General features: G+C 45.3%; 2 protein-coding genes across 2 annotated transcripts; both read left to right on the top strand.

The window, feature by feature from the left end:
* Positions 1-687: 687 nt before the first annotated feature.
* Positions 688-2,698, top strand: Ubqlnl (ubiquilin like). Its single transcript, XM_051149566.1, has one exon. The coding sequence runs from the start codon at positions 688-690 to the stop codon at positions 2,509-2,511; it is 1,824 nt and encodes a 607-aa protein (XP_051005523.1). The 3' UTR covers positions 2,512-2,698.
* Positions 2,699-10,384: 7,686 nt separating this feature from the next.
* Ubqln3 (ubiquilin 3) lies at positions 10,385-12,421 on the top strand. The gene has a single exon (XM_051149565.1). The coding sequence runs from the start codon at positions 10,385-10,387 to the stop codon at positions 12,419-12,421; it is 2,037 nt and encodes a 678-aa protein (XP_051005522.1).
* The last annotated feature ends 2,579 nt before the right edge of the window (positions 12,422-15,000 follow it).

Raw genomic sequence — 15,000 nt, 5'->3', positions numbered from 1 at the left:
TTTCCTTCCTAATGGTCATTTTGTCAAGATCATCAGCAAAATTAACAAGTGATTCCTGTGATGCAGACTCCATTTGTACTCTCTGGAATGAGTTTTTTAATAAATGGTCTCAGCCGACTCAACACTTTATACAATAAACCGAACCATTCCAAAGAGGGACCTACACTCAGCACTGTAAAAAGCACATATTCCATATCTGTTTTATTTGGTAGTACTATTGTTATTATTTGCTAGGGAAAATTTTCCTCCATTTTTGAAAAACCTGTACTAATATTTTTTCATTACAAAGAGAGGCATCTCTACTCTCTCAAACTTATTCACCCTCATTTCATCATGACATATTGTGAGGCTTAAATTGACATCACAATATTTCTTTTCTGAATAGGTCATGCCCTTGGGGGTGGGGCAGCTGTGAAGGGTCATCACTACTTAGTCCACCCTGTGTCAAGTATGAGTCAGTAGCCACGCCAGGCCGCAGCTGGGCCATATCTGGAAAATTGGGGTGAGGGCACAACATCGAATAATATTGGCTTTAATCCATTCATCCCTTTGGGGGGGCATCAAGAAAAACTATCCTATGACCTCAGAACACAACACCTGCAGCAAAGGCCAGCTGGACCATTTGCCTGCCCTCACCTCTCTGCTCCTGCTTCTGCCTGCTCCTCATCTGCCTATCCAGTAAGGTCTATGCCACATATCATATCTCAAACACCTAGAATGCCTCAGAGCAGGTGTCCTGCAGGTGTGCCTGTAGATGGGAATACTTCTCCAGGTGTCATTCGAGTGATTGTGAAGACACCAGGCAACCAGAACACCTTTACAGTGGCTAATGACACCTCAGTGAAACAATTCAAGGAGACGCTCTCTGCTCACTTCAAATGCCAAATCGACCAACTGGTACTGGTGTTTATGGGCCGCCTTCTCAAAGACCATGACACACTGAACCAGAGAGGCATCATAGATGGCCATACCATCCACTTGGTCATCAAGTCCAAGCATGGCTCCAGATCCCTGGCTCACCTTTTCCGGAACCGGTTAGCTAACAATCCTTGCCATCAAGACAGAAGCAACAAAGGAAATAGCAGTAGGGTGTCCCAATCTGAAGGCATGAGTCAAGCCAAAATGGAATCATCCCTCCTCATGGAGTCTGATGCACCCAAGGTGGGTACTCGAGAAGCAGAAATGGAAAGTCCAGAGCATATTGCACAAATGCTGGAGAATCTTTGTGTCCAGAGGCTGTTGTCCAATATGGGGCAGCTGATCTCAGAATACCCAAATATCCCAGAACTGATACAGCAGAACCCAGGAGTCTCCCTTCTCCTTGACAATTCTGAGATCCTATGCCAGACTCTGGAGTTGGCCAGGAACCTTGCCATCATCCAAGAGATACTACAGCTCCAGCAGCCAGCACAGAACCTTGAGCATCCATTGAACCCACAGCCATACCTAGACTTAGAGACAGTTCCAAATGGGACCGATGCCCTGGGCCAGAGCTATGATGATTGCAATGACCAAATGCTCAATGGCATGCATGATCTTTTGGGGGACAACTCTCTTACATCTGTTCTGGCTGGACAAGTCCTAGAACAAGTCCAGACTCCTTCCCTACCTCCACTGTCTGAGGAACAATGGGACCAGCTCCCTACTGCCCAAGTCATTTATGTTAATTCCTGTGGATTACCATCAATCATCCCAGAAAGTGCTACTCCAAGCAATCTCAACCATGCTTCCAGGGAAAATGCAGCCACGGTAGCCACAAAGGGCCAAAGTCATGTCTGTGCTGTTCAGCAGCCAGCTGGGATTCCAGCCTTACCCAGCATAGCAGTCACCCAGGGGCTTCAGGAGGATGACAAGGGTACCACTACCTCTCCAGGTACCTCTGACCAGTGTTTAGAGGAAGCTCTCCAGTGGTCAGATGAGCAGACCAGCTCTCAGATTACAGGAGGCGTGGTCGAGTTGCTTAGGAACCACCCACACATGGTGGCACAGATGCTGCTGCTCCTGAGTACATCCCAGCTGAGTGAGCAGTTCAGGCAGCAATGTCCCATGTCCTTGCAGTCATCACAGCTTTCTGACTTGCTGTCAGCTGTAGCGAACCCTAAAACATCACAAGCAATATTACAAATTGAGCATGGTCTGCAGCTCTTGGCTTCAGAAGCTCCTGCTCTTTTGCCCTGCATTGAACCTTACTTGTGGTGTCTAGGTTGTCTTCCTCCTTCCAGCTGTAGCTACCCTGATTCAGCGCCCTCAACCTGGAATCTTCCAGACACAGATGAGCCTCAGTGCCCTGAATGCTGTCACAAATCTGGAACAGTCCTTCAGAGATTACAGCCCCTGTCTGGAGACTCTTCCCATTCCTCACAAGTCCCTGAGGTTTGTTTCTGTAAACAGATGGAATGTCTCCAGGCCATGGGATTTGTGAATTATAATGCCAATCTGCAAGCTCTAATTTCTACTGATGGTGACACGAATGCTGCTGTTCTCAAACTCCAGAGACCTCAGGGACTCTAACCATTATGTCTCCCTATCTACTTTTTACCTGCATGCTGACCCATTTGACCATTGGCCTTTCCTAATTTTCCTGATGCTTCCAACCTGGAGAAGTCCTGGAACAGGAGAAACCAATCAATTCTTGCTCAACTGAATACTAGATCATTGGTCATGGCTGGAAGATCTGTCAATAAAATGGCTACACCTACTTGCCTTCATCTGAGGCTTGCCTCGGCTTTGTTGTTGATTTTGAGACAGGGACTTTCTATGTAGACCAAGCTGGTCCTCAACCTGTAACAGCCCCTCTGCATCTGCTGCTTGAGTGCTGGACTTACTCATGAGCACCACTGTGTTTAGCTTGACTTTTTCCTCTCTCAGGAAATCAACAAAATGTGCTTAAAGTCTTTGTTTTACTTACAGATGCACAGACACATACATTGGATGCTTGTTGAGAGATAAACTTATGTAATGATCAAGTGTCAGAGAACACACACCTGTAAACCAGAGTGTGTATACACAGGCAGATACAAATACCTATTGGCACAAGAGTAGATCATATGTAGTGGAAGAGATTTGTCAAACAAAGGGAAACATTATATGGGCCCAGATATTTAGCCATAATGATATTTAGTCATGTTTCTCAAAACCAAATTTAACTTGCAAGAAGAGCAAAGATAGATCCTGATAGGTCCAGGTGGGAGGAATTCACATATAAATGAAATACTGTATCTATAATTGGTGCCTATTATGAATTACTACTTTCATATATATACTTTTTATTTTTATTATTTACTTTACATCCTGATCATGGCTTCTCCCTGCTCTCCTCCCAGTCTCTCCCTCTCCCCTCACCTCTCTCCATCCACCCCTCCTCTCCTTGTCCTCAAAAAAGGGGAGGCCTCCCATGGATATAAATCGGCCTTGGCACATCAAGTTGCAGTAAGATTAGACAAGGCAGCCCAGTTAGGGGAAAAGGGATCCAAAAGCAGGAAATGCAGTCAGAGACAGCCCCTGCTCCCAGTTAAGGAGTCCCACATGACGATCCAGATGCACAGCTGTCACATGTATTCAAGGAACCTAGGTCTGTCCCATTCATGCTCTCTGCTTGGTGGTTCAGCCTCTATGAGCCCTGATGGACCCAGGTTAGTTGATTCTGTAGGGTTTTCTTGTGGTGTCCTTGACCCCCCTGGCTCCTTCAATTCTTCCACTCCCTCTTCCACAGGATTTCCCAAGCTCCACTTAATGTTTGACTGTCAGTCAAATATCCCAAAGGATGACAAGGGTACCACTACCTCTCCAGGTACCTCTGACCAGTGTTTAGAGGAAGCTCTCCAGTGGTCAGGTCATCATCAGCAATTATAAAGGGGGCAGGAGCACAAAGTTTCCGTCACTTCTAGTAAGCCTCTTCTAGACCCTACTACAGCTTATTAGAAACATTCAGGAAAGAAATTATAGCTATACTGTTTGTCTCTGTATAAATAGTTCAAGTTAGGTAAATGATAGGAAGATATGGAGAGCAGAGAGATGATAAATTGAAAGATTATATATATATTATATATATGTAGATGATAATGGGGATATATATGTAGATGATAGATAGATACATAGATAGATAGACAGATAGATAGATGATAATCAGATAGAAACGAACCTTTCTATGTAGCCCAGGCTATCCTAGAACTTGAGATCCTCTGGCCTCTGCCTCTCGAAGTGCTGGAATAACAATTATATACCAACCATGCCTGGTGTGATATCATCTTCCTATTTTTTCATTGCACTATGCTTTGAACATACCCCATTGTGGAACTCTGCTGTTAAGGATAAAGTCTGGCATTTCCTGATAGCCTCTGAGCTTGGTACAAGATGACAGACTCCTTTCCTCAGATGGGTTCTCTCTTTGACTGATCTGGGGAACCTCTGATAGTCTAAGGAGCTCACCTAGCCTTTAGGGAGATTTCAAGACCAATCCTTTCCTGAGAGAAACCTTCTGATAAATCTCTTCAGTGGGCTGGAGAGATGGGTCAGTGGTTAAGAGAACCACCTGCTCTTCCAGAGGTCCTGAGTTCAATTCCCAGAAACCACATGGTGGCTCACAACCATCTATAATGAGTTCTGGTGCCCTCTTTTGACCTTCAGGTGTACATGCAGGCGAATACTGTATATGTAATACATAAATAAATCTTAAAAAAAAAGAAGAAAAAGAAAAAAGAAATCGCTTCAGCAAGCACCTGTGGATTCCTGGAAACACTCACCCTATGCTAATGAGACCTTAGCATTCAGCAAATGGCCTTTAATTGTACCTGGAATTCTTCCACTATGCATAGGATAATTAAGTATTATGTTTCCCTTATTAGGTTAGGGCTGTACTAGTGCATGCAAATGAAGTATCTCTGGTTGCCCCTAGCCCCAGTGAATCAAACACATTCACCCTTAAGACCCCTCCTACTGCCCAAGGTTTCTAAGTCCCTGTTTCAAAAGAAATAAAGGGGCCAGCATTATCTGTTGTATCAAAGACCATCTGATACTCATTTATTTTGAGGAAGAAAAGGCTCCCCTTCCCTTGGAAGAATTCATTGCTGGACCACTGGGTTTGGCTGTTGGTCAGTCAGCTATGTGCTGCTGGTCACTGTGAGCTTCTGCCATTCACCAATGTGTCCGCTTGGATCACTGCCACCATCTTTCTAGCACTGCTGTGCTCACCACGGTGCCTGTCATTGGGAGCAAGCTGCTGGCTGTTCTTTTCTTTCTTTCTTTCTATTTTTTTAAAATTTTTATTTCGCGACAGGGTTTCTCTGTGTAGCCCTTTGCAGGTTCAGCTGGGTCCAGATCTGCAGGGCTTGATGGTCTCCTTGTGGGGTTCTTGAGCCCTCTGGGTCCTTCCATCCCCCCTCCCATTCTTCCATACCACTCTCAGAGCTCCATCCAGAGTCTATTAGTGAGTCACCCAGCATCTGGACTCACTTTGTAGACCAGGCTGGACTTGAACTCACAGAGATCCATCTGCCTCTGCCTTTTGAGTGCTAGAATTAAAGGCATGTGCCACCATGCCTGGCTCAGCTGGCTGTTCTTGAAGCAGCCTTGTCCACCTGGACAAAACTTTTCTGTCACCTCCTCTGCCGCTCTCAGTTTTGTTTTGTTTTGGTGTTGTTGTTGTTGTTTTTTTAATTATAATTTATTCATATTACAACCCAGATTTCCCCTTGTTTGTATCTTCCCTTTCTCACCCTCCCTCCCTCTTCTGCCCTATTCCCTTCTATTAGACAATTATGGAGCGCCCTCCTCCCCAACCGTCTGACCACAGCCTATCAAATCTCATCCAGATAGCCTGCATCCTTTTCCTCCGTATGCCTGCATGGTCTCCTAGCCAAGGGGAAGTGATCGGGAGCATGGGAGTTCATGTCTGAGGCAATCCCTGCTCTCCCCACAACCATGGAGAATGAGCTATCCTTGCTTATATCTGAGTAGAGGTCTAGGTTTCCTGCATGCATTGTCCTTGGTTGGTGCCAACAGTTTGTGCAGGCCCCCCTGGGTCCAAATCTGCAGGCCTTGATGGTCTCCTTGTGGGGTTCTTGAGCCCTCTGGGTCCTTCCATTCCCCCCTCCCCAATTCTTCCATACCACTCTCAGAGCTCCATCCAGAGTCTATCAGGGAGTCTCCCAGCATCTGTCCCAATCCCCTGCTGGGTGGAGTCTCTCAGAGGACATCAATGTTGGGCTAATATCCACTTGTAAGTGAGGATACACCACTCTCAGTTTTGGAGCTCCAAGCGAGCCTCTGTTACTGGCTGCTCATGAAACGGCCACAATAACTTGCCCTGCCTTTGTTGCCACCTGGCTCAGGTTTGGGAGCCCTGAGTTCCTTGACCCTGCACTTCACCCTTTTCCACCCCGGAGCATGCACTTCCAGTTTGGTGCTCAACACAGCCAAGTTTCCCTGTAGAGTACCCGACAAAGCTCAGAGTCCCAGATGAGGATTGACACCCCATCTGACTCTGTTTATATTCATTGTCTTGAAAGTCACTATTTCCCCCAAATATCTCCATCTTACAGCGAGGCGCACATAACTTAGGCCTTAATAAAAACCCTCATGCATACAACCTTCTTTCAAAGATTCTCGTAACTGATTTTCTGTAATGGAAGGTGTTCACTGAACTCCCACTTTTCCGTCACAGTGTGTGTGACACTTTCATTCTCAATGTTTTCAGAAGTAGGTATCATGCTTGCACCTTCTGGACGTTTCCTGACTAAAATTCTCTAGTGTCAAGATAACACTGGGATCCATCAACAAAACAATTCTCTAGCAAACTCATCATAGTTACACCCAACTCTGCCTAACTGGTGTAAGCTAAGAAAGCACACTTTTTTTTTTTTTTTTTGGTTCTTATTTAAATATATTACCAAAGCCCAGTTAATCTATTCAATCATCCTAACCACATATGTATGGGCAGTGATTCTCACTAGCTTCTTCATCAGAATCATGCAGGGCCGGGTGTTTTAAAACACAGCTTTTTTTTTTTTTTTTTTTTTTTTAAAGATTTCTTTATTTTATTTATTGCATATGAGTGCTTTATCTGCAGAAGAGGGTATCAGATTACATTATAGATGGTTGTGAGCCATCATGTGGTTGCTGGGAATTGAACTCAGGACCTTTGGAAGAGCAGGTGGTGCTCTTAACCACTGAGCCATCTCTCCAGCCCAAATTTTATTTTATTTTTATTTTTTTTTCTTTGGTTTTTTCGAGACAGGGTCTCTCTGTGTAGCCCTGGCTATCCTGGACCCACTTTATAGACCAGGCTGGCCTCGAACTCACAGCGATCCGCCTGCCTCTGCCTCCCGAGTGCTGGGATTAAAGGCGTGCGCCACCACGCCCGGCTTAAAACACAGCTTTTAAGCTACATTCCAAGGGTTCTGAATCAGTGCATTGTTGGTCTGATGTATTTTGATGCTAATTAATAAAAGGCAGGGCAAATGAGATAGGCATGGCTAAGGTTCCCAGGTGTGGGGGAGACAGAGAGAATCTTGGAAAGAGGAAAGAGGCTGCCATGAGTTAGATGGAAGAGAAGCTCATGGCCAGCATGGATGGAGATTTGGCCCAGACGAGGAACATTAGTAAGTATATGGGATTATGGATGGGAGGTAACTTGATAGAAATTATTATTAGAAGCAGATGGCATGGGATTCCCATATCTGCCCCACTATGGGAAATACTTTAGAGGCTTTATATCTGCCCTGCCCTGGGTTAACTAAGGCTATTTTAAAATATAACAGGTTTCTGTGTCTTGATTGATTGCTAGCAGGTTAGAAAACACTGTTGTAATAATAATTATATTTCTGATAATAAACATTATTAGGTCATACTGGTAAACTTAACAGCAACAGTACATCTAGAGTGGGGCTCAGATTTCTCACAAATTTCCTGTGATACACATGCTACTGGTCTGGTCAGATCAACAGACCTGGTCATTTCTTATCTTTTGTGATGAATATGTAATATCTTTTCCTGTTTTTCCTCAAACTTTCAATATATCATCTTCTTTTACTCTGTTGGTCAAAGGATATTTTACCTATTTTAACCAAAAGACAGAAGGGATCCAAAGAGACATTCATGAGCATTTGCTGCCAAATGACAAAGCAACTTAACACCCCATTTTACCCACTCAGCCCTCCATTGTTGTACAAAGAGTAGGCAGTTCATGTTTACAAGTCAGGCCACCCACTTGCTCACTCTGCCTTCTCAGGATCCAGGCTTCTGATCACTTTTTCTATTCTTGCATCACTTTCCTCCTCCTCCTCACTGGAATGTTCTCATCAAAACATTCAAACAGTCATCAGCATAAAATTACCACATGCTAGTCTTCAAAAAACAAAGCACAGAGCACCAAAAAGCCTTTAAGTGCCCCAAGCCTCTTCTCTCCTTTGCTCTACTCACGTTTCGTCTACTTGCTTTCTGACTCATTCCTGTTCCCCACCCTTATTCCACAGCTGGTCTCCTGCTTTCTTTTATTCAAATTCAGTAGCCTACCTGAGTTCTTAGGCACACATAGACTCTCTAGATAAACCTTCCTGAAGCTCAGGGAACATCATGAAAGTGTGGTGAAGAGAATGTAAGAGTCAGAGGATAGGGAGGAGTGCTAAAATGATGCCTTCTGAGCGTGCCATGGACATTGCACTCATGAACTCCCTGCAGGTATAGTTCCCTACACAAGAGCTGTGCAAAATCAAACCAAGAGGATCAGTCAATGTGCCAGCAGACTGCACTAATTGGACTAACAGTTACTAACTGTTATTTTCTTGTAACCTACTAATTACAAGAAACAAGGGTTATAAGAAACCAAAAAACAACCAAAAGAGAGTTCAAGATGGTGGAAGAGGGGTGTGTGTTGAGAGTTGTCCAAGGGGAGGAGGAGGGGGAATCATGGGTAGATATGATCACTGGATACATGTATGAGATTATCAAAGAAAAATAGATAAAAATTCTAGAGTCAATCAGTCCTTCAAATCTGTCAGCCTAATTTTAGATACTTGGATACTCTTTCACTTCTGCAATGCCATTTGATCCCTCGTACATCTTTGACCCTTCTTTGAATTATAATAGTCCAGATTTTTAAATGTTGTGTATTTTTATATCTATCTCCTTTTACGCACTAACCAGATAATCCTGTGTATAATGAGAACTTTTAGTACTTTTTCATCTTACTATGCTTTTTAATATATTGAGTAGCTAGTCTTAAGCAGTCTATATTTCAAGTAATCTAAATACTGATATACTCTAGACTTCCAATATTTAACTACTTAGTCATATTTCTGTGAAAAATAAATACCTCAAATCTCTACAACTATATACATCTAAATTGCATATGATTTCCCTCGTGTAGTTTCTTTATATAGCCCTTTCTCTGTACAAAAAAGATCATGTAATTAAAACATTTCTAGTGCATGCCTTTAGTCCCAGCACCCAGAGGGTGTGGCAGAGATGGGCATTTCTTTGTGAGTCTGAGGCCAGCCTGGTCTACAAAACAAGTCCAGAATAGCCAGAGTTATTACACAGAGAAACTCTGTCTCAAAAAATCAAAAATCAATAATAAACAAACACTTAAAATTTTCAGTTATTTTCAACTCTTCTCTCAATTCTATATCCTATCAACAAATATGCTTTTTGAAAATGTATAAAATTATATATTTTGGTTTAACATAGGCTATTGAATATAGAGAAAAAGGAATTGAAGATTCCAGAAAGAAATCTTCAAGTTTGGGCAACTGAAATTCAGTTCTTAGTAGAGACATTACATGTTCCTAAGAAACTTTTTATAGAGACACAACTCCAGTCTGAGTCTCCATCCACTATATATGGTGTTATGTGGAGGAGGGCTGTTGGCCTGAAAAGAAATTGCTAGCCCCACGTCCTCATTATTAATATGTAATTGAGATAAAGGTAATAGAAGTTAAGAGGGGAAGTTCGGGATTTCCAGGGACTCCGCTCATTTTGGAATCTCCAGTATCCATGGTGTGAGGCTGTGATGTCAGTGCTGAGCTCACAGAGGTGACCTGATGGAATGGGTTCCAACCCAGAAGGCCTACCGGGTGGCTGTGCAGCAAGATGAGGGCGGTTTGGAGCCCTGCCTAGGAGGAAGGACGGGGCCACAGCAGATTGGTGTGTATCCCCCCAACCCTGACCCTTTTATTTCCCCTCATTCAATTACTCTTCATCTAAAGACCGTGTCCCTGGGCCCTGAGTGTTTCCCCCTGACCAACACATTTTAATTCCATAATTTCCTCAAAGCATCCCTCTCCAAGTGACCTAATGGTCCTTTCCATGTGGATGCTACACCTCTCCCTGCCCCAAGACCCAAGGCCCTCTTTATATGCCTTTCTTACTTTTACCATTGTTTGAAAGGATGACCTCCATCTTCCACCCCCATTCCCTCAGCTGTGTCCCCACAGACCTGGGCCTCCTGCTGCCCACCATGGCCAAAAGTGGAGAGGCTCTACCACAGGGCAGCCCAGTGCCAGCCCAGGATTCCCACCTCATCCGGGTGACAGTGAAGACACCCAAGGACAAGGAGGATTTCTCAGTTGTAGACACATGTACCATCCGGCAGCTGAAGGAAGAGATATCACACCGCTTTAAGGCACATCCAAATCAGCTGGTCCTCATCTTTGCTGGAAAGATCCTCAAGGATCCTGACTCACTGGCACAGTGTGGAGTGCGAGATGGCCTCACAGTTCACCTGGTCATTAAGATGCGGCGTCGGACCACAGGCACTGAGTGTCCAGCCCCACCAGTCTCTACTCCAGGTCCCAATCCTGGCGTACTCCCTCAGCCAAGCTCTGTTTACCCTGTGGATGGGTCTCCTTTCAGTTTAGGTGTCCTCACAGGCCTCAGTGGGCTAGGTCTGACCTCCGGTAGCTTCCCTGACCAGCCAGACTCACTAATGTGGCAGCACCTCTCAGTGCCTGAACTTGTTGCTCAGCTCGTTGATGACCCCTTCATCCAGGGTCTGCTGTCCAACACGGGCCTAGTGCGCCAGCTGGTCCTTGACAATCCTCACATGCAGCAGCTTATCCAGCAGAACCCCGAGATTGGTCATATTCTGAACAACCCCGAGATCATGCGGCAGACGATGGAGTTTCTTCGCAACCCTTCCATGATGCAGGAGATGATGCGTAGCCAGGACCGCGCACTCAATAACCTGGAGAGCATCCCTGGCGGCTACAATGTGCTCCGTACTATGTACACAGATATTATGGATCCCATGCTTAATGCAGTGCAGGAGCAGTTTGGTGGCAATCCTTTCGCTGCTGCTACTACTGCCAGTGCCACCACCGTTAACAGCCAGCCATCAAGGACAGAGAATTGTGACCCTCTTCCTAACCCCTGGACAACCACGTATGGGGTCTCAGGTGGCAGGCAAGGAAGACAGCCTGGAGACCAGGATGCATCTGAGAGTAGAAATAGGCTTCCAAGCTTTCTGGGGAACATAGGACTCTTTGATTATATCCAACAGTTACATGAGACTTCCCAGTCCCTGGGTCCTTATTTGCAGGGTACTACTGTGCCAACTTCGAGGCCAAGCCAGGAAGCACCACTACAAGGAAACAGAGTTCCTCCAACTTTACCCTCAGCCCACAAACCTGGGTCAAGCCAGCCTCTCCCCAAAGAGTCAGTAGCTGTCAAGGGAAAGTTGTCCTGCCCAGCTTTCTTGAGACACTCGGAGAACAGTACCAGACAAGATGAAAGCCTACATGATGCAGGGAAGGGCTCTAATGGCCAGAGCACTAGCCTACCCAATCATATCTCTCAGATAGGAGATTCTGCCAACTGCCCCCGGTTTGTTCCTACACCCTCTTCCCTGACGGCCGCCACTCCTGGAGTCCCGGAATCTCCTTGGTTGCCTCCAACAGGTTACCCAAGACTTCCGAGGCAAGCCGGCACAAACCAAGTCCCTCGAACGCAGAATGAAGTACATCAACAGATACCACTCCTGTTGCACCTTCAGGCAGCCATGGCAAACCCCCGCGTCATGCAGGCCTTGCTGCAGATTGAGCAGGGTCTGCAGATCCTGGCTACCGAAGCACCTCGCCTCCTGCTCTGGTTCATGCCCTGCCTGGTGGGATTGAATGGAGTAACGACAGGAGGTACAGAATCTCGAGAAGGTGCTGTCATGTCTGAGGATCCCCGCCCAGCCCCGGCTCCTCAGGTTTCCCCAGCACAGGGTTCTGCAGAGCTGGGTTTCCATGCCACCCCCTTCCTCCAAGTGTTGCAAGCCTTAGCTAGTACCAATACCCAGCAGCTACAACTGGAGGCTCATTTCCGGGTGCAACTGGAACAGCTTCGGGCTATGGGCTTTCCAAATCTTGAAGCCAATCTTCAGGCCCTCATCGCTACAGGGGGTGACGTAGATGCTGCTGTGGAGAAACTGAGGAAGTCTTAGGAGCTCTAGTTATTTGGACTGTATCTTTTCCTTTATGCCTTCCCCCGTCGTCCCCCGCCCCCATGCCTTATTACCCTAGCTCTCCTATTCGTGAATACAGCTGCACTATAAACCAAATTACGATGATGTTCTTTACTGTGGAGACAATGTTCTGAAGTCAACGAGGAAGACCGACAAGCCAGAAAAATAGGGTGGGGATGCTGTGTGACCCAACTGTGCCTGCCACTGTCCTACCTGGGGCCCTCGACTGAGTTCTTTGTGTACTTATCTTGAGATGCAATTACATGGAACCTCTAGTGCAGCTGTTGCCTGAGTCTGATTCTTGTAGGGTCTGAGAAGAAAAGGGTGTGTGTGTGTGTGTGTGTGTGTGTGTGTGTGTGTGTGTGCGCGCTCTCTTTCTCTGGAGGGCTTATAAAGCTAAAGTGGTGGAAGCCAGAAGAGCCTAACACTTGGAGGTGGGAGAGAATGTGGCTGTCACCCTTTGAAGTGCGAGGCTCAGGGATTTCCTGGTATCCTGGGAGTTTTTCAGATTTTGGCATATTATAGAAGTTGTTCCCACAGTCTGTCTTATGGTCTGTCTGATTACCTGCCTGGTTAGAGAAAGGACACAGTTTCTTTTATTTCTTATCCCTAAAGGCTATCCCACAGACTTGAAATGAATCTCTGAGTGGGTACGATCTGCAGCAGCGATGATGTACTCTCGATTAAAATGATGAATTCTTCAATCTCAGTTCATATTATTTCTTATAGACTAATTCAGAGAAGAGGACGTTCTTCTCTTTTCTTTTTTGTTATCTTTTTTCTTTTTTGAAGATTCATTTAGTTGTTATGTGTGTTTTGTGTAACATATGTGTACAGTGTGTGTCCTGGTGCTTAAAAAGAGAGCCAGAAGATGGTATCAGATCCTGTGCAAATGGATGGAGAGGCAGTTGTGAGCCACCTGATCTGGGTTCTGGGAAGTGAGCTCAGGTCCCCTGCAGGAGCAGTAAGCACTCTAAACTACCAGGAGAGTTGAATTCTTACATTTGCTAGCTCAAATATGAAGTGGCTGGCCAGCCTGTGCTTAGCATCTAGGTATTAGGAATTTAATGTGACTAAAACAGATACAACTCTACTCTCATTTGTTTATGGTTCACTGGCAGCACATTTTCAAACAAAACATTTTATTTGTGGTTATAGTCTATGATAAGTTTGGAAGAAAATGTAAGTGCATAAAAGCACTTACACCCAAATGTTGGGACCCGAGTTTCAAATCCTCGAAAGCCACATAAAAGCTGGGATTGTAGCAGGAGCATCTCTAATCCCAGTGCGCCTACAGGAGACTGTGAAGTGGAGACAAGAGACTTTTCAGATGTTCGTGGCCTGCTGGCCTGGTGTGGACAGTTGAAAAGTAACAATGGAGACTCTTACACTCTAGGTTGCTCTCTGATGTCCACGTGTGCACAATAGTGCCAGCGTGCTTGCTCCTGTGCACCACATAATGCACACACAAAAGAAAACAGGTGAAGAGCTATGAAGAAGCATGAGCAGGCTTATTACTAGTCTGGTCTGGGAAGACATGAAAGCCACCCGAGGATAAAACTTAAAAAGTGTTCAGAGTGAAGTGGGTAAAATTTTGAAGGGGGAGGAAGGCTGCACCTGCAGGAGGAATATTATGCACAACCACTGTGGTAAGAGGGACTTATGACACAGATCTCAGACAAGAGTGTTGTCCCCATTACCTGTGTATTTCTAGGGTAAAAATGTGACAGTCCATAAGCGAATCAAGTGAGCTATGATTTTCAGTACCTACACACATGAATGTGTACATAAATACATATGGGAAGAAAGGCACAAACTGCATTTCTGAACATACCCTATGCCTAGGTGCACATGTCTGTATACCAAATATGATCCACTAAGTGAAAGTTTCACACAGAGTAGGAGCACAAATCAAAACATGCATGCCAGGGAAGGAAAGAGATCTTCGATGGATTATACTTGGTGGGAAGACTGCCTGTGGTGTGTATTGACATGTCTCGACTCAGGGCAGCAACCTGTCAAATCCAATCTCCCTTTCCCCTTACCTTCGGTAACCATTCAAATCCCAGAGTAGTTAGGCCAGCTACTGGGATGTGGTGGGAAGGTGAGACCAGGCTTTAGAGACAACATTTCCTGGAGTCTTGCATTTTGATCTCTAGGTGAGGCATACAGCTGTTAGGCTCCCCCACTTTTCCCTTCCTGTTTCCTGTGATTGAGGAAAATCTTGTCCAAACTGAAAGCAAATGTCTTACTGCAGCACTAAGACAAATAAAAAGGCAAGCTTACCCCCCCCCCCCATTTCCTGCAACTCAGAAGGAGTGTGCTTTGCAGGGTGTGCCTACCTGCAGAAGATGTTTGATACAACACATAGTTTCCATCATTGGGAAGCCAAGGGGAAAATAATCCTCATACAAAGAAGTGTCTTGGGGTTGGAGAAATGGCTCCGTGTTTAAGCCTGCATTACTGCTTTTGCAGAGGACCCAAATTTGGTTCTCAGAACCCATCTTCGCATGTACACAGACCCATACGCCTACACAAAAAGAAATCTTAATCACATG

This window comes from Acomys russatus, chromosome 7, assembly GCF_903995435.1.
Source record: "Acomys russatus chromosome 7, mAcoRus1.1, whole genome shotgun sequence".
In the NCBI taxonomy this organism is placed as follows: domain Eukaryota; kingdom Metazoa; phylum Chordata; class Mammalia; order Rodentia; family Muridae; genus Acomys; species Acomys russatus.
Note: the sequence above shows the minus strand (reverse complement) of the source record. Positions and strands in the feature narration are given on the sequence as shown.

What these genes read in the sequence shown, in the direction of transcription:
- Ubqlnl (XM_051149566.1), top strand. Translation starts at nt 688, where the DNA reads ATGCCACATATCATATCTCAAACACCTAGAATGCCTCAGAGCAGGTGT.
- Ubqln3 (XM_051149565.1), top strand. Translation starts at nt 10,385, where the DNA reads ATGACCTCCATCTTCCACCCCCATTCCCTCAGCTGTGTCCCCACAGAC.